Source organism: Aythya fuligula, chromosome 9 (assembly GCF_009819795.1).
Source record: "Aythya fuligula isolate bAytFul2 chromosome 9, bAytFul2.pri, whole genome shotgun sequence".
Lineage (NCBI taxonomy): Eukaryota > Metazoa > Chordata > Aves > Anseriformes > Anatidae > Aythya > Aythya fuligula.
The window spans coordinates 11,534,145-11,559,926 of NC_045567.1; the positions used below are offsets into that span (position 1 = coordinate 11,534,145).

Below are 25,782 nucleotides of genomic sequence, written 5' to 3' on the forward strand. Positions count from 1 at the left end.
ATTTTCAAAGCCTGATTAATTCCAGTTCCCAGCTGGGAAAACAGAAGAACAGTCAACACAAAAAACCTACTGAGTCAGACACACAACAAGGCCCAAACCAGGGGTTCCACCTGTTTCAGGCACTCCACTCATCAGTCACAACACAAGCACCGAAGCGCATGTTTTCCAGCTAAACCAAAGCATGACCTGACACAAAACCACGCTTGGAGACCTCACAGGCCACGAGCAGCACAGCAAGGCCTGGATACAAAGATGAGCTCTGCTTACCCTTAGCAATGTCAAGTCCTGCAAACACTCAGAGCTTGCCCGAGATGCCTCCCCACTCAACCCGACCTTGCTGGGACGCAGAATCAAGCCAGCACTGGGCCAAGTGCTGCATTTATCGTTTCTGAGACTCAGCCGAGTAGCTCAGCCTGGCATTCACGCACTTGGGCTGATTAGTTATCTGTAACAGCGCTACACTTCGCAGGGCAAGGAGCAGTGAGTAACCTCAGTGTTTGCAACATAAAACTTACTGGAAATGTTTGTTCAGCAGCCACAGCAGGCACAGAAACCTCTCCAAGACAACACTGTGCAACTAGAAAACTCCTGAAGTTTTGGGCCAAACCTGATTTAGACTGAGGAAGGAGGGAGGGGTCTCCTTGGAAAACTGCAAATTGAGCAGGCTGCAGTCTTTCTGAATCTCTCCTCCACTCCAGGACAGCGCCTCCGCTTTGATGAGAAAAGAGAAGAACTGGTCCCAGTAATCAAGTTTTTAGAAAAAAAGGAGAGAAAATTCTACAACCACCTTCTTTTGGCGACTCGCTTGCACCTTTTCTCAAGCGCCAGCAGCGCTGTCATTCAGGAGGGTGCATTCGCACTGTGCCTCTGCAGTCAGCCTGCTGCTGCTGCTCCAGAGACAAGTCCTAGTCCCAGCATTACCACATAGGTGTTAATCCAGCTTGAGAGGAATCTATTTGATCAGCTCAAACCTGGTCCAGGCCCATTATTTTCATGGAACCATCTCAATTACAGCAAGCACACTCATCCATTCACCATAACCAAACTGCAGAATTCACTTTATTTTCACAAAACACCAGCAGAAGCTGTTTTACATGAAACATGGGTGCTTGAAGAGCTTGAAAATGCAGTTTCTCAAACATCTCAAGGCTGAGCTGAGCAGGCAGCAGCCCAGCACATGTTTTTTCTGGCTGCTGAGGAACTCGCCCTCCTCCTGCTCTCCCCACCTCTGCACTTCCACTATCTTTTCTTCCTAGTTTCTTCAGGGAGTCAACTCCCTTTCTATGCTTTCTTCTCGAGTCCCAGTTTCTGACCCCAGCAACTGATCTTTGCTCTGTTAGCGCTGGGCCCAGCCATTCAGAGCGGTGTCCCTGTAACTACAATTTGTTTTCAAAACAAATCACTTTTTCTTTGTTGTGGCTACCTACGGGCATGTCAATAAATGTGACTGAATATACTGGCACAGGGAAGCTATCAGCGCCTCAAACCTTCTGACACAGAAAACAGATAAAAGGTTCAATTAAAACAAGACTGATACAAGAACTCTAAAGCAGAAGTAGCTCTTATTAGTGAAACACACAGACCTACACTCACATCCCTACAGCCTTTATACCAGCACAAGGACAAAATCAGAAGCATCAATACCCTTACCACCTTTCCTGAAGTTATTTAGAAACCAAAGGTGCTCGGATTTTCCCTTTTAAACGCAGCTGAAAGGCTGACTTAAGCAATGCAAGCATGCATGAGTTTTTAAAAGGACACATTTTAAAATAAGCACAAGATGAGACCTGCCATACATGGTCAAAGCATTCACCCATCCACTCCAGCATCCATCCCAGAGAGGAAATGAGAGCAGGTGCCTCCGGAACAAATCTCCCCAAGTTGGCCAACCGGGCGAGTTGTAACCGGGCCCAAATTTCATCCCAGTAAATCAGCCCTGACAAGCTGCCCCAGAGCAGCTCAGAGCGTGCGTGCCTCCAGCTCACCAAAACATGTTGCACTCTGTTAAAACTTCAAAATACATACAGCAGATGCTGACAGACATTTCTATGGTTGCCCATTTAGTTGCCCAATGTTTTTAATTATGGCATCTGCACAAAGCAGACACTAATCCGATGTGCAAGGTAGCTCAAAGACTCTATGTTACTGCTTTTTTGTTCTAGCCTCAGAAACTGAAGGATCCAACCAGTAGACGTCAGAGGACGGCTTTTCCTTCCTCTAGAACATCGCTTGGTGGATTCTGACAAACCATTCCAATTCCTTTAGAGATTCTACTAAAAAAATTGTAATGCAAAGGCTTTACGTTTTCAGCTTCTGTGCCACTTCTATTTCAGTCTATTAGTCTGTAATAATAAAAGACCCAATCCCTCCACTCTCAGGTAACACAAGTCTGGAACAGCAGGCTTGGTTACACGCGGATGTTTTGTAGCCTGCTTCCACAGTATCTCTGTGAGTTAAATCACCTCCATCTCCTACAGGAAGAAAGTGAACCACCAAGTAGCCAGTTCCCTTTTTCTGAGGGGGGGAGGCACCACTCCGGGATGCACACCCTGAAGTCAGTCCACACCGAAAAGCACAGCCTGGACTTTTTTAAAAGAGAAAGACCGCTTTGTCAAGCATAAAACACATCCAAAAAAAAAAAAGAAAAAAAGGCAAATGCAGAAAACCACACAAATAAGAGGATTAAAAAAACACTGTATGCCATGCCGGAATGCCCCCTTACCGTGCCAGTTATCATGATACCTCCAAAAAGGGCTGTAAAGCAGCTCCCCCCTCACCGTCAGAGGGGCAGCACGGCCGGATGACGATGCTGCTGCTGCCGCCCGGGCCTGAAGGGCAGCCGATGGCCTCCGGGCTCCCAAACCAGCCTCGGGGAGGTTGCTGGCAGGCACCAGGCCCCCAGCTCGGGCCCTGCCGGTGACAGGGCGGCGGCAGCAGGCGGGGAGGCGGCCCCGGGGGGCAGCCCCGTGCCCCCTGCCCGGCCACAAAGGAGCCGGCTCCCAACCTGCGCCGCACCTGGGCTGCGGAAACCGCCCCGAGCGGGGCTTTTCCAGCATTTCTACCACAAACACCCCGCTGCTGCCCCCCGCACCCCACCCCGCGGCAACCACGGGGCAGCGAGGGCCCCTCACGGCCGGGCCGCTCCCGCTCCCTCCCGGGCCTCAGAAGGCGGCGCCGCCGCGGCCGCTTCCCGCAGCGCCCCGCAAACGGGGCCGGCCCCGCCGCCCGCAGGCCCGGGAGGGCCCCACAAAGGAGCGGCGGGGCCGGCAGGTGGGAGCCGGGCACTCACCGGGCTGAGGCGGCGCCGGCCGCCTCGGGGAAGGGCGAGCGGGGCAGCGGGGCGCGGCCGCCACACGGCGCCTCTGCAATGGCGGCGGCGGCACCCACCGAGGCGGCGGCGGCGGCAGGAGCCGGAGGGGGAAGCGGAACCGCCGCGCGTGGCCACAGCCCGCGAGGGAGGGGCGCCGCCGCCGGGACTACAATTCCCGGCAGCCCCCGCCCGCGCGGGGAGACGGGGGCGGCGCGCGAGGGGTGATGGGAAGTGTAGTCCGCGCCGCTGAGGGGAGGCGGCTGGGCGGGAAGGGGACCCCCTGGGGGGCTTCCGCGCTGTCTCCTCACGGCCCCCCAGAGCCCAGCGGTGTCCCCCTGGGGTACGAGGGGCCGGCTGGGGGCACCCCCCGCAGCTCTGAAAATAAAAACAGGAAAAAGCCAAGGGGCGGAGAGACCTCGTCCAAGCCAGCTCTCACCCAGCCCTCACTTCCATCTTTCTCGTTCAGATCTATTTCCTTCATATTTCGTTGATGAAAACCAGCTCGCCCCCTGCTGCCTCTCCCTCAGGCCCACCGGAGCCAGCGCTCCCAGCCAGGAGGCCACAAATGGGTGCCTGGGAGCACCAAGCGGGCTGAGCTTCCTCATCCACACCGTGTGCCACCCTTGCTCGTGCCCTGAAGGTGCTGGAAGGGGCTCATTTTTGTCCCACAGCAAATTAACACCACCCCCACTAAGTTTCCTGGTCAATTGGGAGTCCACGAGCTTGGTGCTCAGCATAACTTCTGGTGTCGCCACTTCCATCGGTGAGCTGAGCCATCTCATGTAACTACTCACACCCAGGTACCAAGAGATGCAGCAGCAACACAACTGAGAAAGCACCACATGTGCCCTCAAGTCATCTCCCCTCAAATCCCTGACACATCTAGTCTTCCACATTAACTTCCCCAGACATCCACCTGCCCTGCAGCTTGGATCTCACCTCTTCTGTCAGCCCAGGCTTGGAGCAACGTCTGATTTTTCCTTCAGAAGGGCACGCATCAGGTAGCCCCTCTTGATAAATATCTTACAGGAGAGCTTCCCCTACAGCCTCACGCCAGCACACAAGTCCAAACAGTGCATATCAGCCTTTCCAGTTTGTTTGCTTTCAGCTACATTAGGTCACCATTTTCTGTTACTCTCCACAGAGCTACTGCAGTGGTTGCTCACAGAAACCTTGCTCCTACAGATCCACAGTATTCTGGCCACTTTCTTTCTTCATCACTTCTCCTTTCATATTGCTTTGTCCCTCTCCAATTCTATTCCGTATTTGACTCTCCTTTTTGCTCAAGCTAATTCATCTCTGCACTGTCACGTACCTCTCAAGAAACTACAGATTTTATGCTTCACGGTTCTCTCAGCTCTGCTTTCCTTCCCTATAAAATCTTATTTCTTCTTGCTGCTTCAGTCACATACCCCTAAACCCGCCCTATTCCTGCTCCAAACCCTTTTCAGAACCCTTAACCCCCTCCCATTCTTTTGTCTCCCCAGGCACATCTTCTTAAAAGAAACTAGGAGTACTTTGTTGCTGTTACACATTCATTGGTGATTCAGAAAGTCTTAACTCCTAAAATGGCCTTTAATGCCCCCTTTTCTTTCATTGCTGTAGTTCCTTTAATTCTGTCCTTATACCCGTTAATGATGAATAAATTGCATCCAACCCATGTATCTATGTTCTCTTGCTAATAACTCAAACTACCATGCAGTCACCTCATTTCTGCCAGATTTTTTTTCAAATATTTTTTTCACTGCCTCACAGCTCCTCTGCACTTAAAAGCAATTCCTGCAGGACTGGCACCTACATTCTGCTATCTGGCACGCACCAGGGCATGCCTGTTAAATGCAGTGATTGCTTGATGACTCTAGTTTCTGGTATGGGAGAGAAAGTTTAACTTGGAGATTAATTCCTTCATGCTTAACGCTATAATATTTATTATACTTATTTACAGCTTTTAAAGAACATCTATTGTACTTTAATTCAAATGCTATGCATTTAAAAAGAACAAATACTTGCTATTTGCCATAGCAAAAACATCCACTGAAATTTCTGCAACTTCTCTAATATTTTACATTAATCAGAATCAGTGTTACTCCAGCTCACCTGAAAACCTCATCAGTAGGACCTTGATGAAGTTTCAGTAGATATACTTAGTAAACCAGGAGCCACACAAGCTGATTAGTGCACTGAAAACCTTCCCTCTCACCCTCCAGCAGCTACACTGTTCTAAAGTCAACAATCTGTTTCATACTAACATTGCTAAGCCCCCAATAATTCAAGCCCCTCCTGCCACAGTTGCTCATAGAACATCCTACCACTAATGCACTTACATTCTTGCATCACCATTTGCACGCATTTCCAAATCACCTACTCATCATCTTTTATATCTTGCAATATTTTCCTCATTTGTCACAAGGAAATTAGTTTCCTTTCACTGGACTACACTGTCAGGCAGCTTGTTTTAGCATACTTGTGATTTTCAACCAGTCTTATCTGATGCTAAAGAAATTGTGGGTTTTCAGGAGATAAAGACCTGCCAAGCCGAGTGGCAATCTCGGACATTGCCATTCCACGAGTCAAACTGCAACACAGAATGACGTACCTGCACTGGAGAGAAAGCTCAAGGACAAACTCAACTCTGGGAGCTAAAAATGTCACTCAGAGGCAAATATTACAGCCTCTCTCCTCAGACCTACTGCAAGAGCCACCAAATCTCCCTGCAATTGTCCTCTTTAATTTCTCCCTTCCCCCAAACAGATGCAGTGCATGACGCCTCTGAGGTAGCGCATGAAGTACTGGCGCAGCCATCATCATTCAGCACAGTCAGAGGAAAACAAGAGCCCAGTGTCAGAGCACTTGCCAACCTGTCGCGGGCAAAGTCACAAGACGAGCTCTCTATTGAATTTCAGCAGAAGCAGAGGAAGGATGCCCAGGGGATCCTGAAGCTACAGCTGGACAGTGATGAAAGGCTGATTCTGCTGTGAAGCAGTCATGGCTGCATATAAAGGAGGACAGAATTTAAAAACCAGCGTTTTCATTGATGTCCCCCACACTCCCTCAAAAATCAGCTGCTCTTAACTAACTCTGTGAGGTATAACATTTTCTCCAACCGCCCCTGTCAGTAAGGTCACAATGCCACCTACTGACGATTAAAAACAACAACCAACTTCTGTCAATCCAGAGCAACTCATTTTTTCCATTAAGCAAGCCTTCCATTTCCATGCATTTATTAACTGCTCTGATGGCTGAATGCAAGTCTGCTAAATGTTTGCTTCTAGTTTGTATCTTTTCATCAGCTTTAATCTCCCAAGGGAGATTCTTTTAGCTTCTGATACAGCGTGAAATTCCTTTCGAATTTTCTAAGCTCTTTCAACTCTGAATGATTTGACCAAGAGCAGCTAATCCCTCCTAGTCCTTAGCAGAGCACAGATTGCTTAAGCCGTCTACGGTCCCAAATAAAGAATTCCTCTTCGCAAATTCACGCATGACCCACGTGGACAGTTTAAACAAACTTCAAATTCAGAAACATTTATGACTAGATAATGTTTTTCATAGCCTTAATAACCACTCCCCAATCAGGTGGTTTGAACTCAAGAAATTACAAACACCTCTGCAAGGAGCAGCACTATAGCTGAAGCAGGCCCTGGCCCGGGGAAGGGAATCAGAGACTGAGACTCTGTTCCTGACTACTGCTGCACTGCCTGTGGCAGTCCTTTCAGCTTTCTGCAGTTCTATTGCTATCCTCCATCTGCTTTGTCTATTCACAGTATACCAAAGTGGTCTTCTGCGCGTGACAGGTGTTTGTAAGAATTAGGCCAAGAGAACTATAATCTGTTACGGGACCTGCATGAATTACCAAGATATAAATAACAGTAGAGAAGGATTCACTTAGGAACCTAATGTAACACTGAGTTAGTTTTGCTGCACAGAGCTCAGTCGCTCCTTGTTTCTTTATTCTGAGCAGGTGACTAGGGAGAAGAAGTGTCCGTGCTTGCATACAGCAGCAAGAATCAGACTGGAACAGAACACCGTGGCAAGAAGAGTCACAACGCACACTAAGGCACTATGTTGCTTGAGCCCCACTGGAACCTGAAGAATCAATTCTTCATATGCCTACAAAAGAAAAATACATGGATTACGCACACTTAACAAGCTGTTTCTTTCTGACTGCAGCTTAGAGGACTAGTAACCAGAGCACTATTTAACTAGCCCTTTGCTAAGGCTTGATTTTTTAATCCCAGAAGAAAACTGAGATGGAACTTAACCTTTCGATTTACTGCCCGTAAAGAGAGCCAGTTGGTCTTATTGTACAAAGCTCAAAAAGTTTCTGCTACATTTTGAATAGTAGCTATTTATATCCTCCACGGCTTTGTTCTTACTCTAAGCTTGCCAGTGAGGACATGTACATAATACAGCACTGAATAGAGACACTCTCTGAATGAGCATTTTGCAGATCACTGAGAAGCCAGTTTTCTCCATGGGAAACAACTATTTGGCTTCTCTGTGATGCAGAAAGCTCCAAAACATGTAACAGACATCTGCAGACATCTTAAACGTAGGAAAACATGCATGTTACACAACCAACAGATTTGTTATTAAACAAATTATTCGTATTTCTGAATCTCTACACTAGCACAACCTTTTTGAGTTTGTAAAGCAGTTGTTGACCACACTAAGGATCCAACTTTCCTTAGTTTTGAACACAATAAAGAAAACTTCATCTATCTAGACCCTCAGCCAATCCAATGACAAGCAGCAGTGGCCTTTTTTAAGGATCTTACTCCTTCAACTTTAGGGGGTTTACTCCTTTTTCTATTAGATAGGAACAGGGTTCTCCCACTTTGCTACTCATCTGAAAAACCTATGCTATGGCTTTTCTTAATTTAGTGCCAATTATATCCTAGGATTCCAAGCAAAGTATTAAGGAAAAAAAAAAAAAAAAAAAAAAGATGAGGAGATGCCACTGTCAAGAGCACAGAAGAGCACCGAGCAATTGCAGGCACGTCAGAATGGCAGGGTAACACCCATTAAAACCAGGTCAGAAAGGAAGAAGGGAGCCTCTGTAAGAATTCACACAACAAGGCTTTTATTGATTAGGTCCTGTGCTCTGTAAGTTGCTCATCCATCACAGAAAGAGGCAGCAACTGTTAAACAAGAACCAAGAATTTCCTTCAGAAATATGAACTCACAGGTTTGTGTGCTGCGCTGTACCACTGGCAGGGGTAGTCCCTTTTCCCTGAGCAGGGAACTTCCACTTCAGCAGGCTTCCAGCTCTCCGTTGACAGGTGATCTACATAAGACAGATACAGTGGATACCTATGGAAGAATCTCACTCATGCGATCTTGGACCTTCTGTCCTTAACGGGGCAAAGAATTCACCTTTGGCCTGCACACCCCTCAACTCTAGCCATGCAGTTACAATTTCTCTTCCCCAAAACCATGGAAGACATTCTTTCGTTTTTCCCAGCTGACCTCCCATTGATGCATGCAAGAATTCCCCTCCAATACTTTAACGACTTTTATATTAATAATAAATATTTTTCCTGCTCATCAATATTAAACATGGCAGAAAAAATAGCAGTATTTCACACTCCTTTTATCTGACCAAGGAAGTGTTTCCTGCCCCTAAGTTTATCCCAGAAAATCACTGCTCAAATAACACCCAGAATAATATAAAGGAGCTGAGAATCAGTGGCACATTTGATGTGGAGACTAGCAAGAACAATTTCATGAAAAATGAGTACAATTTTTAGCAAAAACAGAGAACGCCAACGTTCACATAAAATATTCACTGTCAGAGGATACCAGATTCTTGTTTTAGAGGAATTTGGGAACCACAACCATCAGGAAAAGCGTTTGCTATCTTTTCTCCCCTATTCAAACACAGGAAGAAAAGCTTGGAAACCTTTAGAATACTTTGGTTGCTCTAAGTACCTGACAGTGAATAATTTTAAATACACACTACACAGCCTCAGCTGCCACAAGAATGCTGTGAAAACGTGGTCTGAGCAGCCGACCTTTAACAAACCAGGGCCTGCAGGGGGTGTGACAAACAGATCAACTGCCAGCGCTTACAGGCAAGAGAGCCCATCCCTACAGTACAAGGGTTTGATGGCAGCAGCACAACTCCAAGCAGTCTGTTAACAATCAGTCTGCCTTTGGTCGGGCAGCAGCGTCCACCCTAATGCGCAGCATATGCTAAGAGGAAGACAACGTGGCCTTTATCAGGGCTGCTATCCTCCCCTCATGTTCATGTGGGGGGTTCATGTGACCCCCCTTTCACCTCCAGAAAACAGGTATAAATCCAGATTCTGTACTACCCACAGCTCCTCCTCTCTCCCCAAAAAGAGTACACAAAGAGCCTCTATCTCACCATCGCAGCAGCAGACCAGTACTTCTGGACTCTTCAGAGCAACCAGTGCCTCCTCCCTGTCCCCTGCTGGCCGTTGGTACCGCACATGCACAGGCAAAACACCTCTGAAACAGCGCGAACAGCGAGGGTCGCGTTCCAGGTACAGGAGAACCACAAGGCCTGTGGCTGAGTACTCAGGAGCCTCCACATCAACGACGTCAGGAATTAACACCGCCTGCACGTACACAAAGATCCAGATGTGGTCGCAACCAGAGTCAGCACAGGAGAGAGAGACAAGGAAAAAAAGAGGTATGAATATTTCATGCATGATTATGGGACTTAAGTGATCACAGTCTGCTGTGGTAAGCTAACGCAGCATCAGAAGGGGGGAAAAAGTTTAACTCCTGCACTAACACGCTGTTCTTCAGAGCACCAAGAAAACTACTGTTGGAGTTTATTCTATGTGTAGGGGAAGGGTTTCACATTTGCTTACTTTGAACCCCCACAGCTGTTATAACAGCTACTCAGAAAATCTTTAAGTATCTCTCTGATACTTACCTTCAGCTGTACAACTTAGGTACCCTCCCAGGAGATGCCCAGCACCAAGACAGTGTTGGGAAGTGATTGTCTCCTCTCATTAGACATGGCAGATTACTACAATGCAATTGTAGTGGAAACCTTTTTCCTTGTTCTATTTTCTAACACCGGGCCCAATTTCTTGGTTAGGAGAATCAGGTTGGAAATTCTGTCCTTACGCTGGTACAAAACAGCTTTTCAACTCACTCTCCAGTAAGTCATTCTTACCTATGGGAAGTCTGCAACGCAACCTTTCCGATAGCCTGACACTAACTGAACAGGCGCTGATTAGTAACACCAATTAGCAAGGCTGTAATTGCGCTTGCAAGCATTTCAACAGAAGCTGCTCAGTGGCATTGCCTCTATGTTTTAACTGAATTAAGCACCTAAGGAGATTACCATAAAGCCACAGCCTTAACACATGTCTCTCTATCCAACCCATGAAGCGTGTTTTGGAAGGTAGGAAGGAAAGCTGTGATGAAACAGAAGCGGTGACACTCCTCAGTCCAGATCCACTTGAAGCACGCCAGGGAAGCCACTGCTTTGCACTTTTGAAGACCTTGACACAGCGTCTTGGCAGGAAGACCGAACAGCCCAGTTGAAAACGCTCCCTGCCTGTTCCCACCCTGCTCCTGTATTGCTGGGGTTAATCATCCTTCTTTTCAGTCTGAATTGCTTTTACCACCATACCAATAGCTTTTACTTATCTGAGGCTAAGCAGAGCTGACAGGCATGCCTGCATGTAGAAACATCAGCAGCACATTACACAACACTTGCCCTGTGCCAGGTGGTGCCGGTACGACAGCGATGCAATGAGAAGTCACAAACATCACTGTGCAGCAACTTCCAGGCCAGGGAACAAATCACCTTGGTCTAAGGAGCCAGATGATGACCAGAGAGTGCAGCCTCCTGAGCAAGGCATTCTTCAGCTGCTGGCAGAGCACGTGAACGCCCTTACCTGAGAGGCTGCAAGCCGCCTGACCCTCTGGGTCGTTACCTTCGTTAAGTTGTGTTGCTGCAGCGACGCCAGCTCGTAGGGATCCACGTAGATTCCTGGCGGCAGCTGACTTCTAGCAACCACCGTGCATCCTCCAGCCCACTCCCCGGCTTCCCCAAGGTCAACCTTCACCAGCAGGTCCCTTAAACCAAGGCACACAAGCAGCACGCTTACACCCACGTTTCCCCAGGCAGCACAGCCATGCAGGGAGGCAAGGTGCAGCTCTTGAGTGTCCTGCACTACAAACTCCTGTCCACCCAGAGCCATCCCCTCCTCACCAGCCAGGAGCCTGTGGTTCTGATAGCTCACCCTAATCACATCCCCAAACCCCAAAGCCGAGCACCCCAGACCCCAAAGCTCAGCAGCACACCCCCAAAAACCCCAATCCCGAGCACCACATCCCCCAGACCCCAAACTCCAGCACTGTGTCCCCCAGACCCCAAACCCGAGCCCCACGACCCCAAACCCGGTCCCCACGACCCCAAACCCGAGCCCCACGACCCCAAACCCGAGCCCCACCTGTGGAACCCCTCCTGCAGCAGCTCCTGCGTGACGGCGGCTCCCCGGCCGGCAGCCTGCACCTCTGGGGAACACCACAGCGCGGGTGAGCGCCGGCACAGCGCCACCCACCCCCACCATCGGGGCCCCGCCGCGCCCGGTGACCGAGGCACTCACGGAGGGCACAGAACAGCACCGCCAGCCCGGGGCTGAGCCCCGCCATGCCGAGCCTCCTCCTCACGGCCCCACCGCCCCGCCCCGCCGCCGGGCCCCAACGCTGCGCTGCGCCCCCTCACGCTGTGGAGGCCGGGGCGGCCATTTTGTGGCCGGCGGGGCCTGAGCACCGGCACCGGCACCGGCACCGGTCCAGCGCTCGCCGGGCTTCCTACGGGCACCGGGAGCACTGCCGCGGTCCGTGGAGGCAGGGGATGCCCTGTCCTTGCTCACCGCCCCCCGCGGCTTCTGCTCCCGTTGTCGTTCTCCCCCAGGGATGTCCCTGCCGTGATGCTGCTTGCACTCTACAGAGGGATTTCGGCCGTTGGAGGCGTCGCTTCTCGTTTTAAGTTACCAAAAGGGACTCTTAACTGAATTCTGTTTTATTATTATTATTATTTTGAGCTAGTTTTGCTTTAAAGGACAGCCACTGTTGTTAATTTTCAGTATTGAGGAATATTACTGCGAATTTGAACTCTTTCCTATGTGTTTTTAACAAAGAAGAATTCCGCCACCTCAGCTTCAACATAACTTTTAAAGATTACTACTTTTTCTTGGTTTGGAGCCATCATATATTTTTAGTTTTGTTTTTCGTAATTCCATGCTTTGCCTTCCTGCAGGCTGTAGCACAGTCAGAGATAACCTGGATATTCGGCACATTTTCACTTACTTGAAACCCAAAGGAAAGCAATGCGTGCATCCAGAGCACTGAGCTGGGACGGAGGATCTGCAGCAGCGTTCCCGGATCTTTCGGTCTCCTCTCATATGCCATCCAACCTGAAGGAGCAGCGTCAGAGCTAAAGGAGAAGCTAACACGGAGGAGGTCTCGAGCATGTTGTGTGTGGACAAATATCAGGCAGAAAAAGAGAAGCTGTCACTGTTAGCCAGGTTAATGTTCCTCTCCCCAGTTGCCAGATGAAATGCTTCAGAGAAGAGCAAGAAGGATAATTATGGATGAGCTTTCTAACCTCGTTCACTTCGTAGCTGACCTGTGCGCTGAGATACTCGAGGGTTTCACAGTCCTTATTCATTAATTTCACAGTCATCCATTTCACAGTCCTTAGTTCATTAAAAATGAATTTCTAGGGCATACAGCCTGGACTTGCCACCTATATGAATACAGCTATAGATTTAGCAAGTCAGTCAGCTCTTCCACCCCATCCACCTCCTTCTCTACCTGTTGTGTGTGGCAAAAGTTCCCTGTTCCTCCCCACACAGCAGCTCAGTATTTTCAAACCTTAATAAATCATTGGCCTTCATGATCATTATATAGCTTAAACTCTACCAACTCTAACGCCCTACGTCCAAAGCATTTCTGCTTGTCACTCTTAACTTCTCAGTTTCCTTGGTGGTCTACTTTAGCTTGAAAATGACTAAACAGGTGGATGTCATTTCTCTTTAAAAGCAATGTCATATTTTCATTGATGCCTAAAAAGGAATCTAATCACAGTTGTTCTTCATTTTGAATCTCCTCTCTCCTTATCCCATCCATCATTAGTCATAGATATGCTGCTGTACTGAGATCACTCTGAAACCATAAGAAACCTTTACAAAAAAACAGACTTGGTGCCCTTCTTATGTTTTGTTTTTTTTTGTTTTGTTTTTTTGAAAAGGAATTCCCACATTAGATACGCCAACTGTAGGCGTGCAGGCTTCTCCCTTATCTTATGAAATGTGCTTTAGGTATCATTTGACTGTGCAGTTCTTTACTTAGCTGTGGACTAAGAATTTAACTTGTGTGTGATATGTAATCCAGATTCAAAAGCCAAGAGGTGACAAAGGTGTAAATGAACCCTCGAGAGTCATTCTGCTCCCCATGCCCAGCTCAAATTGCACATAAGGATGTGTTCAAGTCCCCCCAGAGTTAGGGAGACTTGCACTGTGGTGCACATTGTTACTGCATGTGGGTCACTAATCCTGATAAAAGACAACGACCAAGAGCCACTCATGCTTTCTTTCCCTTTGTTCCTGTTTTTCAGTGAGCGCTGAAGTTGCTGAAGACTCTTCCAATAAAATCAAGCACGCTTCAGCTGTCAGCAAGAACTGCAATGGCTTGCATTGCGAAGAAGTGCGGCATTCGCTTTAAGCCTCCATCCATTATCCTGATCTATGAAGAAAAGGACAAGGAAAAGACTCGCCAGCGCATCATGCCTGTCAGGAATTTCTCCAAGTTCTCAGGTGTGGTGTGTTTGCTTGCAGCATGCCCTCAGTCCCCTTCACACCCAGAGGAGGAGCAGCTGGTCAGTAATACCATTTTTAGTCACTGCTGGGTAGCTTTGCACCAGCAGGCAGGGAGTGCACAGCAGGTTTTGGGTAATGCTCCCTCTCCTGGGAAGCCCAGGTCAGCATCTTAACCCAAGCAGTGGCTCTGCTAAAGTGGTCTCACTTGTGAGAGCTTGGGAGTGGGGGATCTCAAATGAGGAAATTTGCTTGTCCCTGTAATTCTTCAGGGTGGTTTTCTCTTCAGACTGCAGCATAGCTGCAGAGCAGCTGAAGAATAACCCTCGGCACAAGGCTTACCTAGAAGGAGTCTCGCTACGTCAGCTAGAGAAGCTGCACAGCTTGCTGAAAGGTCATCTGAGAGGAGAGAGTCTGGCTGAGAGCCTGGAAAAGGTTCAGCGGGAAGAGACCATCGACCCAGAAGAGGATATGAACAAACTGGATGACAAGGAGCTAGCCAAAAGGAAGAGCATCATGGATGAGCTCTTCGAGAAGAACAGGAAGAAGAAGGATGACCCAGATTTTATCTACGACGTGGAGGTTGAGTTTCCACAGGATGAGCAGCTGGAGTCCTGCGGCTGGGATGTGGAGTCAGGGGAAGAAGTCTGATTCCAGACAAAGATGACCTAGGTGGGCAGGGACAAATCCCATATGCCTAGCAGAGAGAACAGTGTCATCCTACTTGCTCTGCTGCATCCTCTTCAGTTCATCTAGTTGATGAACTGAATTACATTGGCCATGGAGGATCGGAGGCCAAAGGTATTGCAGCGGTTTCAGGTTTAAATAAACTTTAAGAAATGGAAATGGGACAGCTGAACTTGTTGGGTGTTTTTAATCTTTTCCTATGTGTGAGTGCCTACAATAATTTAAAATTATTTCTCTTTCATGTGTTTACATTTCAGTCCGCTTTGGCTGAGAACCTCACCAGCTTGCCTTGCTGTGATTTCTGCTCAGCTTCATTTGAAAATGAAGTCTTAAATATTTATATCGTGGAAGCAACGTTAAAGCTTTATTGTATGCATATGGTATTTATTGCTACTTGTAATGTGAAATGTGTACTCGGCTATTTGCTGGATAAATCACCACTGCAATGAGCATATTACTGTCACGTTCCCTAAGCAGTGCTTAAATTTGCAGCTTCGGGTTACACAAATAGAAATCCTTATTTTTAAGAAATGGTATATTTAGAAAATAAGTTGTTCTTGAAAGTACTCTGAAAAGGCAGTGATTTCAAACTGATGAAGTGAGGCCTTTTCCTTCCGTACACTGCCAGAGATGATGCTCTTTCAGTAAATGCTCAGTTCTAGGAAAGTGTGCTTACACTATTTGAAAAAAGTAGTGTGGTAGAAAGTTAGAGTCTAGGGGTGCTGTTAGAGTAAAACAAAAATTTTACCACCGTTGCCTCATCAGACTACAGTTCCCAGCATACTCTAAATAGTACCAGGGAAGAAACTGATGTGGCAAGTAAGCAAAACTACAGCAAAAACTCCTCCAAGTAGCATTTTGGTGATCACTGAAAAGTTTCTCTCTGCGAATAAATAAATATTTTAACTATCCCACTGAAGTTCTAGTCCTGTTGCCTACCTCCCTGGTTTGTATTCTTCAAGACATGCTCTCTTGTGAGAATTAGGTTTAGGATTCTTTAGAAAATGATGAAATGATAGACACTGAAATGATAGAGTCAGGTCTGCGATAAATCTTGCCTTCAGCAAGCCCACTTCTGCACACCTGGTGTCCTGCTGCAGGCGAGCAGCTGGAGAGGAGAGCAAACCGACTTCTGTCCTACCAGCTGAGAAGCAGCCTGGGCCCTGGTTGATACTTGCATTGCTCACAGGCGCTCGCGGTGCCAGCCGTGGTTTCCCAAGCATTGCACAAACCTTCTCCTGGCTCCTTACCTCATCGTTAGTCATCATTCCCTGTCTGCTGCCTTGTCCAAGGCACCCCTCCGGTAGAGCCTCTTCCTGCGCAGCTCCTGGGACTCCAGTGGCAAAGCCACAGCTTTTAACACTTCTGTTTGCTCCAGAAAGCCCCCACAGAGCCAGAGCAGGAGCCCTTGCTCTCCTGCAGCAGCAAATTCAGCCAGAGAACCCCAAATCAACCACATGCGAGCAAATCTGCAGAGGCTAGCGATTATGGCAACCATTAATCAGTGCAGCCTGCAAAGTGACTATTCTCTTGGTGATGATGCAAGAGGAGGAACAAGCCCAGCTTGCCCCAGGCCGAATGCAAAGGTCTGGCAGCTCAAAAAGCCCCATGCTTCTGCTGCCAGCTGACGCCATCGGATCTGGAAGTGGCTCAGCGGGCACAGGGCCTCACTGGGATGGCTCGTAGGATGGAGCAAGCCACATAAAGCAGGAGGACGCGGGCATCTCCTTCCCTCCAGAGAGCACGTGGGTTCCACAGGTGATTTATTGCGCCCTGGGGGAAGGATGCCGAGTACTGCTTGCTTTTTGCTCTCCAACAGCCTCCAGCCTCTTGCTGTAACAGTATATTATGCCCAGGTCTGGAGAAGCTTAGTAAAACTTGCAGATGGGTTTTGACAAAAAAAAAAAAAAAAAAAAAAAAAAAAAGTAATAACTAAAAAAAAATGACGCTGCGAGAGAAAATATCTTGCTCAATGCTTCCACAATCACAGCACAGTCGAGCTTTGCCTGAGCTGAGCACTAAGCAGTGGCTGAGGGATTCTCGCCAGGAACCGCTCCATCTGCGGCATCGTGCTGGTAGGAAGTGGGAGGCGACCAAGGTCAGCCAGATCTCCCAGCAGGATGATGTACAGCTCTGCAATTAGCTTTCAGGGCAATTAGCGTCCAGGAAAATCCCCATGTGAGGCTTCCCATCTCAGCCAGCCCCTGCCCCATCCAACCGTGGCTTTCCCCACAGGGAGGAGATCTCCTCCCACCCTGCATCCTCGAACTGCCCCAGCTTCATGCCGCCAGCTGGATCAGGAGCTTTTTAAACGACACAGGGGCAGGAGCGTCATTCAGCGTGGTTTAGTCCGCAGAGCATCGTACTACAGCCGCCTTCCTCCTGAGCACAGCGATAAGATGGTGGCTGTGCCGAGCAGCAGCCCCTGTTGCACATCAGATAAGGCTCCACGTGTTTGGTGTTTTTTTTTTCAGTTTTCAACTCAGCTCTCTGACTGCATGCCACTGGTGTAGCAGAGACAATGATCTCCCCTGTGGCCACAGGGCAAGCGGCTCCTTGCTGCAGAGAAACCCCAGCAGCTTTGGTTTGCTCCTCGGGAAGATCCCAAGCGTCACTCCCAGGGCACTGCGGATGCGCCACAGCCTCCGAGCTGGGCAGGAGGGCTGCCACAGCACACGGGGTGAAATGTCTGCCCCCGTCCCAAGGCACACAGGTGGCACGGGGCATCACAGAAATATTAAAGCATGGTGTTACGTCTCACCTGTTCTCACTGCAAAACTCCTGCCTGGAAGATTTGGGTAACGCCGTGGCATTAGCTCGGCAGAGGCCACCGTTGGAGAGGACAGGCAGCCGGGGTGCATTATCTCAGTGCTACTGGGGTGCCTGCCCCTGTTGAAACAACTTCCCTTGCTTTCCTCTAAAGAAAAAAAAATAAGATATGATCCTCTCTGGTTAGAGCAGCAGAGCGAAATGACGTCTCAGCCTCGTCAGTAGTGCCTTGGAGTTTCCTCCAGGGGTGCGACGGGCTGGGCCAGCAAAAATACCCGTGATGATGCAAGAACCCGGCTGCAGAGTCTGGCCTGGAGGCACGCTGGTGTGACATTTTGTTTCACTGCTTTGGTGGGTCAAGATACTTTTTTTTTTTTGTTAAACAGGCTCTACGTTTGCTCATCATTAAATCTCTTTTTCTCACACATCTCCCGCAGCAAGCTCATTTACATTCAGTAAGGCTGCATGGACATTGTGCTTCCACTCCGAGGTTTGCATCTTGAGTGACACCGGCACCTCTCACTGCCTATTTATTAAAACCCCATTCCTTCACCAGCTTTTCACATGAATATCACCAAATCCCAGCTACCTCCGTGCTCACCCAACCGATTTTACCCACCCAGAGCACAACATCCTCGCTCAGCGGTGAGAACACGGGCGTGGAGGCAGCGCCGAAAGCCTTGCTGCAGTTGAGGTGAAGGCGCCCACCGCTCCCGTCGCTGATTCTGCTGCTTCCCCTTGGCCAGCCCACACACACTGCTCCCAATCACCCCTGCTGTATGCACACATCAGGCAGCAGTGGCCACCCAGTTGCCACCCCAGCACGTGGCCATGCCCCAGCACCCTGCCAAAAGGAGCAGCAGCAGCTGCAGTGGAAGCACACATCCACATCCACATCCATCCCCCAAGGCTGGAGGCCGTGGGGATGCAGCCATGAGGGGTTCCCCAGCTGGCACCTGGTTCGGTTCTGGCTGTTTCTGTCTGAAACAGGGCCAGAAAACTGCCCTGAGCTGCGCTGAGGCAGATGTGACAGTCTTTCCCAAGTCTTTCCAGCATTAAGCTTGCTCCCCTCCTGCAGCATCCCTGCCCATGGCTCCACACTGGGGTTTCTGCACCCACGGGTTTTGCTTGCCCCATTTATCAGGGAACGCCACAACTGGGGCCAGGAAAGATAAACAGATGATAAGAACAGTACCATCAATATAATTTATTCTCGTGTCTTTTGGTCAATATTTTGCATTGTTGCAACTTGAGGTTCTTTCCAAGGGGCTCTTTTAGACAGGATCCAAGCAGCAACGCACCAAAATACCCCACTGACACCGCCTCGTCTCACTGCCGTACTGGGCACTGCCAGCAGCAGTGCCACAACCAGGGCAGCATGGGGTGGGGATGGGGATGGGGACTGTTCTGATCGGGGCACCATCACTGTTTCAATCCTTTTTTTCTTAGTGATATATCCCGCAGAGACATCCAGGCTGAAGTTTCAGTGACAAATCCAGCAAGCCAGAGCTCTCGCTCTTACTTCTTTCACCTTCTACACAGAGATTTCAACCCTCGCCCTCCAGAACCCACAAATGCAAAATGTTCACCATGGAAGTTCCCAAGCACCAGGGTGGCTTTGGGGTTTCACAGCTCACACCAGGAGTCGACCAGAGGCTTCAGCAGTGCCAGCACCATGCAGCCACGTGCCAGGGTGGTGCATTGGCCCCTGGGCACGTCCTATGGGCACACATGGAGGGCAGCTGTGGCAGGGTGAATAAATAAAAGAAACCACCCTGTATGGAGGAAAACACTTCCCTGCCGGGTGACCTGGTGCAAGGACGTGCCCAGAGCAGCAGCACCAAAAGGCTGCTTCTCAGCCACTCCGTCTCATGGCTGAGGTCTCGCCTACACTCACCATCCCGAGTGCCACTGGCCCTTTCTCCTCCTCATCCCCACCCATCAGTAAGGGCTGGATGCCCCGCACCGGCTCTTCAACATTTTTAGCAGCTTCTGCTTGAGCATGAGGAAGACCACAGCGAAGGCCACCAGGAGCGTCAGGCAGGTGGGCAGGGCGAGCACCAGGTAGAGGAGGGCCATGTTGGCCACCTTCCAGCGGCAGGCCCGCAGGACAGTCTCGGGCAGCGCCCGGGCGCTCAGCGTCCTGGAGTCGTAGCTGCAGGTCAGCTCGCGCCCGTCGGGGACGCGCAGCTGCTCCACGCGCTGCAGGGACTCCCACCAGCCCAGCGTGCAGCAGTTGTAGGGGTTGCGGCTGAGGTAGAGCTCCTGCAGGCTCCTTGCCAGGGGCGTCCGCGCCACGTCCGCGGGCAGAGCCGGGAGGCAGTTGTCCCGGAGGTCGAGGCTGCGCAGCTTGATGGCGCTCAGCGACGCGGGGAGCGCGCTCAGTGAGTTCCCTGACAAGTCCAAGGCCGCGAGGCTCTGCAGGGTGGAGAAGTCCACCACAGCGGAGGAGAGGCTGGTGTTGCGGAGGGACAAAACCCGTAGAGTGGCAGCAAGGTCTTGAAGCCACCCCGGGTCCCCAGACAGGGCCTGCTGGTTGTCAGAGAGGTCCAGGTGTGTCAGCGATGTCCCTCGGAAGGGCTGGCCGGCCAGCCCCTGCAAACCACAGCCGGCCAAGTAGAGGCGGTTCAAGGTCTCGATTCCCCTGATGTCCACGCAGGGAGGACTCTCCACCTCGCTTGCAAGAGCCGGCTGGGGACACAGGTCAAGCCGGTTGCGGCTGAGGTCAACTGTAGTGATCTTCCTGGTGTAGGTGAAGACTTCAGCGGGGAGCACCCGCAGCCTGTTGGTGCTGAGGTTGAAGAGCTGCAGGCTGGGCAGGGTGGCCCCGGCACCCACCTGCAGCTCCACCAGCTGGTTCTGGCTCAGGTCAAGGTCCGTCAGCATGGCCAAGGGGTCCTCCTCTGACAGCTGGAACGTCTCCAGGCAATTCTGGTTGAGCTTCAGGTGGGTCAGGGAGGGCATCTTGGCCAGGAAACCCTCCGGCAGGTACCAGAACTGGTTCTGGCTCATGTCCAGGAGGCGCAGGGAGGAGAGGTTGCTGTAGCAGACCTCGTCCCAGAGGTTGACCGTGGTGATGTTGGTGGAGTTGCCGTCAATGATCAGGAACTGCACGGTGACATCTGCGAGGGAAGTGCCGTTGGGGAGACGCTGATAGAAGGTCATCTCATTGTCCTTCAGCAGCAAGGAGTGCAGCTTACTCTGCCGGGGCAGCACAGGGAAAAACAGGAGCCGGTTGTGGGACAGGTCCAGCACCTCCAGTTCAAAGAGATCGTCACTTTCAAAGGCCAGAAACCACTCGATAATGTTGTGGCTGACATTGAGCACCTTGAGCTGGGTCAGGCCGAAGTCCACTACGCATGGCATGTAGTTATAAGCTATGTTGAGCCTCTGCAGCTTCTGCAGCCCTTCAAAAGCTTGGTCAATCTCAAAGATGTAGTTCTTCTCCAGGTTCAGCTCCAAAAGCTGCGTCAAGTTGGTGAAGACAGACGAGTCCAGCCTCATGATAGCATTCCTGGCCACTGACAAGGATTCCAAGGACGGCAGATTCAGAAGCAAAACTGATAACATGTCCTCAGTGAGGCAGTTTCCGGACAGATCAAGTGTCCGCAAGGCTGGCAAAGCAGAAAGAGCAGCTGCTGTCTGCGAGTAGTTGGTGAAGAGGAGGTTGTCTGCCAAGGAGAGCACGTGGAGGCCTTGGCTGCCCAGGAAGGTGCCAGGCTCGATGAGCTTCAGCCGGTTCTTGGACAAGCTGAGATGCTTCAGCTGGGGGTACGGGAGCAGAGAAGCATGGCCCAGGACCCGGATAGTGTTGTCATTGAGCAACAGCTCTTCAATATCACCTTGAAGATTTCCTGGGACAGAGCTCAGCCACCTCCCAGTGCAGTCTGCAGTGCTCTGCACCTAAAGCAAGAAGCAGAAATGCGACACCTCTTTGAGAAGGAGGAGATGGGGGGATGAGAGGTTTGGGGAGCAAAGTGGGGATGGAGGTGGTGGCTCCACAGACAGAGCTTCGGCATCCCAGTCCAAGCCTTAGCTCCAGGGCTAGGCCAGTATCTGGGAGGGCAGGTCTGGAGGTGCCTGGGGTTTGTAGGGCAGGATTGGGAGATCAGAAGGGCAATGACTGTGAGAGTGAGGACTTACGTGCTTGCAGCCACCAGGAGACATCGCCCAGGCTGCACCCACCCCATTTCCCCATCCCGCTGCCAGCAGGACCAGAAGCAGGGAGAGACCGGGCAGCAGGGCCTCCATCTCAGCAGCGGCTCTCCTGTGGGGACAGAGGAAAGAGGGTCAGAAACTCCGGGTCAGATGCCTGGAGGTGACGGGCTCCTACCGCAGCAGTGAGCACCATGCCCTGCTCAACTGAGCTGCGTGCTCAGCTACAACCCTCAAGGAGAGGCTTCCTTGCTTCACGGGGCTAACAGCCCCCTCCCCGGTGCCCCCCAGGGTCACCAACCCCACTGCTAGCAGAGCGTGTCCCCTCCAGCACCCACTGCTGCTGGCTGCCACCCCGCGGTGCCGCGGTGCAGCCGGGGAAGCGGCTGCTTTTCAATACGAGGTCCACGGTTGCTAATTTTGTGGAACCGGAGCTGATGGTATTTGCATCTGGGGAAAAGCTGAACCTCAGGCAAATGAGCAGCGAGGTCTTGCTGGGGGCTCGGCAAGCAGCGTTTTCATAACTGCCGGTGTTTGAAGAAGAAATCGGAGGTTATTTTTGGCAGACTGAGAAGCTGGAGCCTCACGCCCCAGAGGAAGCAGGGGACGCATCCCGGTTCATCTCCTTCCATGGGACAGCCAAAAGCCAATGTGAAATTGGCATTTATTAATCCAGGGGGGTGGGAAAACCCTTCTTGGGGTGGGGTGATTTCTCCAGCCCCTCCAAGCCTTCACCCCCAGAGTGTGAGAGCACCCCAGAGCACAGCACAGATCGACCCCGCGGTGTCCTCCCCACAGCACTGCTCCCCAAAACCCCACAGCCTTGGGCTGCAGCTCGGCAGTGGCACCCAAACCCCTTTGAGCCGCATCCCCCCACCCCAACTCAGCCTTTGCCCCCACCGCCACCTCCTCACAGCTCAGCATTGGCCTCCCCCAGCACCAGCAGCTCCTTCCCCTCGGCATCCCCCCGGCGGGTGCCGTGGGGTACCAGGGGCAGGTTACTCACCGCCCGGGGCGGCACGCGGGGCGTGCAGCAGCGCATCCTGTGCCCAGCGGCCCCTCCACCGCCACACTCGGGGGGCTCTCGGGGGGCCGAGGCCGGGGACGAGCTGCTGGCCCCCTCTCCCAGCCGCTCTCTGGCTCGGCGCTGAGTTAGCCTTTGCGGAAGGAGCTAACGGAAACTGCAGTCACATGGAGGCAGCGAGCGCGGCGAGGCACTTCGCTTACTTGATCTCGGCGCTCACACCCCGGGTCATGCACTCACAAGCAGCCCGGCAGCAAGGAGGAACCACGGGGTGGGCAGGGAGGGGAGCGCAGGCAGGGCCCCGGGGCTCAGCACGACCACAGCGCAGAGCCAGGGCCCTTTGGGGTTGGTTGGGTTTGGCCACAGAGAACAGCCACCGGCTGGGCAGCGCTGCTGCGGGCGCCCCCCACATTGCAGCCCTCCAACCCCCTGATAGCCCCAGATTTCGACACGAGGCCAGGGATGCTCTTCCCAGGGGGGAATTGTTCCCCTCGGCACCCTTGGGACACCAGCGCCCGGCCTCTCGCAGCACCCAGGTGAGATTTGTGGATGTCGAGCAAACTCCGGGAACATTCCCGGATTTCCACAAAGCCAGCGCCCAGGGTGCAAGCCCAGCCCATCCCAAAGCAGGGAGCTCCCAAGCACCAACACAAATGCAGAAGCCAACACGAAGGTGGGTCGAGCAGCTCAGTCCCGGGGTCCTCACGCACCTCAATTCCCCGCTTACGTGCAGCCAGTGATGGGGCAGCCAGCTTATTGCAGCACACCACGCGCCCCCCGAGGGACATCGCTGCCTTGGTCACCCCGACCCGCCGGGCACTGCGCCGAGGGGTCCTGGGGCTCCTGCAGCCAGTGCGTGTGACCGGGCAGAGATGTTTATTGTTCTTTTTGCCTTCACTTTAAATTTCATTTCTTCTCTGGAAGGACACTCAGCGCTCCCACATCACTGACAAAAAAGCCCTGTGGTTTCATTTCCTGCATTTTCAAGGAAGTTTGAAGCATAAAAATCAAGAAGGAAAAGAGAGAAGCACTCACAGGCCAAGCGAAGCAGAGCAGATGTCAGAAACTCCACAGCGGGGCAAGATTCCCAGGGTGTTGCTCGAGGTCACATGAAGCGCTGAGACCGGCCGATAACTACAGACCCACTCCTCGTCCCCAAAACCCTGCCACGAGCCCAGCCCACACCAAAACCACTCACCTGACAGGCAGAAAAGCAGCAGCTGGAGGAGATTCCCCCCAGGGCTGGGAAACCTTAACACTGAGTGTCCTCACCTGCAGCCATACACCGCTCCCCGCTGATCCAGAGGCTCCCGGGAGAACTTTCGATGACATCCACGCAGTGCCACCAAGTCAGGTGGTGCCCCAAGGGTCGAAGCAGCCTCCTCTGCCAGCTCCTTGGCGGCCCGGGGAGAGAAAACCAGGTTTTATCTCATGCCTCATCCCATGTCAGTGAATTTGGCCGTCCAAAGCCGAGCCCCCCACACCACACCGCCCTTTTCAGAAAGCGGTCACACACCGGGGCCACTCCCTGCAGCCCGGCTCCGCACGCAGGTCTCTGGCAGCACCCTTGTTTTCACACTTTCCCCACATCCTGCAGCCGGGTGGTTCTGATAATGCTCCAAAGCTGCTGCTTGCCCCCCTCCTCTTCCTCTCAAGCAGCATCACACGCCCCACTGTGAGTTCTCCCAGTAAAGACCAGCTGCACGTTTGAGGATTTTTTTTTTTTTTTTCTTTTTTACTGGCACAGTAAAGGCACAGGGACTGAGCTGCCAATCTGACTGGCTCTTTATGAAGCTTCAATCCAGCTCACTGGTATGGCTGGGCTAAAATGAAGGCTTGCAGAGGTGCCCGAGTGTGCCGCAGTGATTCCTGCAGCTGCAGAAAATGATCAGGATCCTCCATAAGGTTTTATACCCAGCCTCCTCCATCCCACCTCCCATCTTTTCCCTTAACAGACCCTCAGGTTGTGAAGCTCAGATCCTGAGAAGTGGGGCAGCTCCGCCTGGTCATCCCAGACTGCCGCACCCAGTGCCTGGGGGAATGGAGAAACTACGACAGAAACCAGCAACCCACTGCCTCTGATACCCAGCAGACACCAGTGTGCCCTTTTTTTTTCCTGCAAGAAATGTGATTTTTTGCCACTTTCCCCCCCCACCCCCCACCCCCCCAGCAAGACCACAGCCCTGGCCATTGAGGCAAAGTGAAATGGAAACATTTCTCCCTGGGCTGCATCTGCTGCAGAGGGAGAACTGGAGGGAATTAAATGAGCAGCTATGCAGAGGAGAATGTTCAGAATCACAGAAACATTTAGTTTGGAAGAGACCTCCAAGGTCACCTAGAGACCTCCAAGATCACCTCAGGATGGCGCAAAGCATACCAGGAATGCCTCTGGCTGTGCTCAGTCCCCAGCTTTTTGCCCATCAAGAGGAGGATACAGCATGAAAAGAGATGGGTGGAAGAAACAGCTGCTTTGCAAGACATTAGATCGATTACCTACAGAAACATGTCAATGCCCAGGCTCATGGGAAACCACAAACAGCATTGCAAAAATCATTAGGAGGTCTCAAGACCTCAAAGCGGGTTGTGTCTGGGGTCTGTCACCAGCAGCATCCCATCTGAGGGGCCAGAGCAGCAGCAGCAGAAGGACCAGCATTTCCCTTGAGCCATCACAGAGGGACAGGGGCAGGAGCAGCACCCTGCCCTCTGCCAGCCCTGCTGCCCCTCAGAGCAGGGCCCATCAGATGCTAGGGAGTTCAGGTGGTTAAAAAAAAAAAAAAAAAAAGCTTTTTAGATGGGAAACTGTGTTTAAATACTGGCCAGGAAGGACTCAGAAAATTAAAGAAAATCCATCCTTAAAACCCACATCAAATCTTTTAAACTGCCACGTGGCTGAAGCATGCACAGTGAATGCAAAGGTATCAAGACAATGCAGGTGAAGAAGTCCCTTGATGTAATCACCTGCTCTGGATACAGCAGCACTATGTGCTGACGCTCTGCCCTATCCCAGAAGCTGCCAGGTGCCTGGCAGT

At 51.4% G+C, this 25,782-nt stretch overlaps 4 protein-coding genes across 6 annotated transcripts in view; 1 reads left to right on the forward strand and 3 right to left on the reverse strand.

The window, feature by feature from the left end:
- Positions 1–3,387, reverse strand: part of PAK2 (p21 (RAC1) activated kinase 2) — a 42,717-nt gene extending 39,330 nt beyond the window's left edge. Inside the window, exon 1 of the mRNA XM_032193024.1 lies at positions 3,290–3,387. The gene's annotated coding sequence lies outside the window, so the exon portion shown is untranslated. The remainder of the gene's footprint in view (positions 1–3,289) is intronic.
- Positions 3,388–5,214: 1,827 nt separating this feature from the next.
- Positions 5,215–11,962, reverse strand: PIGX (phosphatidylinositol glycan anchor biosynthesis class X). The gene is made up of 6 exons (XM_032193551.1): positions 11,905–11,962; positions 11,749–11,812; positions 11,230–11,371; positions 9,678–9,891; positions 8,494–8,594; positions 5,215–7,417 (listed from the first exon to the last, which is right to left on the reverse strand). Exons 1-6 carry the CDS (start codon positions 11,948–11,950, stop codon positions 7,256–7,258), a joined length of 729 nt encoding a protein of 242 aa, XP_032049442.1. The 5' UTR covers positions 11,951–11,962; the 3' UTR covers positions 5,215–7,255.
- Positions 11,963–12,060: 98 nt separating this feature from the next.
- On the forward strand, positions 12,061–15,713 carry CEP19 (centrosomal protein 19). 3 transcript variants are annotated; one of them, XM_032193743.1, is made up of 3 exons: positions 12,061–12,951; positions 13,920–14,118; positions 14,408–15,713. In XM_032193743.1, exons 2-3 carry the CDS (start codon positions 13,989–13,991, stop codon positions 14,767–14,769), a joined length of 492 nt encoding a protein of 163 aa, XP_032049634.1. In that variant the 5' UTR covers positions 12,061–12,951; positions 13,920–13,988; the 3' UTR covers positions 14,770–15,713. The 3 variants fall into 3 exon arrangements, with proteins under 3 accessions (XP_032049634.1, XP_032049635.1, XP_032049636.1); XM_032193744.1 differs by having other exon boundaries at positions 12,061–12,828; XM_032193745.1 differs by having other exon boundaries at positions 12,061–12,763.
- Positions 15,714–19,515: 3,802 nt separating this feature from the next.
- NRROS (negative regulator of reactive oxygen species) lies at positions 19,516–22,985 on the reverse strand. Its single transcript, XM_032193254.1, has 3 exons — positions 22,957–22,985; positions 21,718–21,841; positions 19,516–21,477 (listed from the first exon to the last, which is right to left on the reverse strand). The coding sequence occupies exons 1-3, from the start codon at positions 22,983–22,985 to the stop codon at positions 19,516–19,518; spliced, it is 2,115 nt and encodes a 704-aa protein (XP_032049145.1).
- Positions 22,986–25,782: the final 2,797 nt, after the last annotated feature.

Excerpts from the sequence above, each read along its gene's own strand:
- NRROS (XM_032193254.1), bottom strand. The coding sequence starts at position 22,985 with ATGACCCGGGGTGTGAGCGCCGAGATCAA. Across the intron at positions 21,842-22,956 it reads GGTGTGAGCGCCGAGATCAA|GAGAGCCGCTGCTGAGATGG; the intron begins GTAAGCGAAGTG and ends CTGTCCCCACAG. Across the intron at positions 21,478-21,717 it reads CTCCTGGTGGCTGCAAGCAC|GTGCAGAGCACTGCAGACTG; the intron begins GTAAGTCCTCAC and ends TTCTTGCTTTAG.
- PIGX (XM_032193551.1), bottom strand. The coding sequence starts at position 11,950 with ATGGCGGGGCTCAGCCCCGGGCTGGCGGTGCTGTTCTGTGCCCTCC. Across the intron at positions 11,813-11,904 it reads GGTGCTGTTCTGTGCCCTCC|AGGTGCAGGCTGCCGGCCGG; the intron begins GTGAGTGCCTCG and ends GGTGTTCCCCAG. Across the intron at positions 7,418-8,493 it reads ACAGCGCAGCACACAAACCT|GCATATGAAGAATTGATTCT; the intron begins GTGAGTTCATAT and ends TTTCTTTTGTAG.
- CEP19 (XM_032193743.1), top strand. The coding sequence starts at position 13,989 with ATGGCTTGCATTGCGAAGAAGTGCGGCATTCGCTTTAAGCCTCCATCC. Across the intron at positions 14,119-14,407 it reads GAATTTCTCCAAGTTCTCAG|ACTGCAGCATAGCTGCAGAG; the intron begins GTGTGGTGTGTT and ends TTTTCTCTTCAG.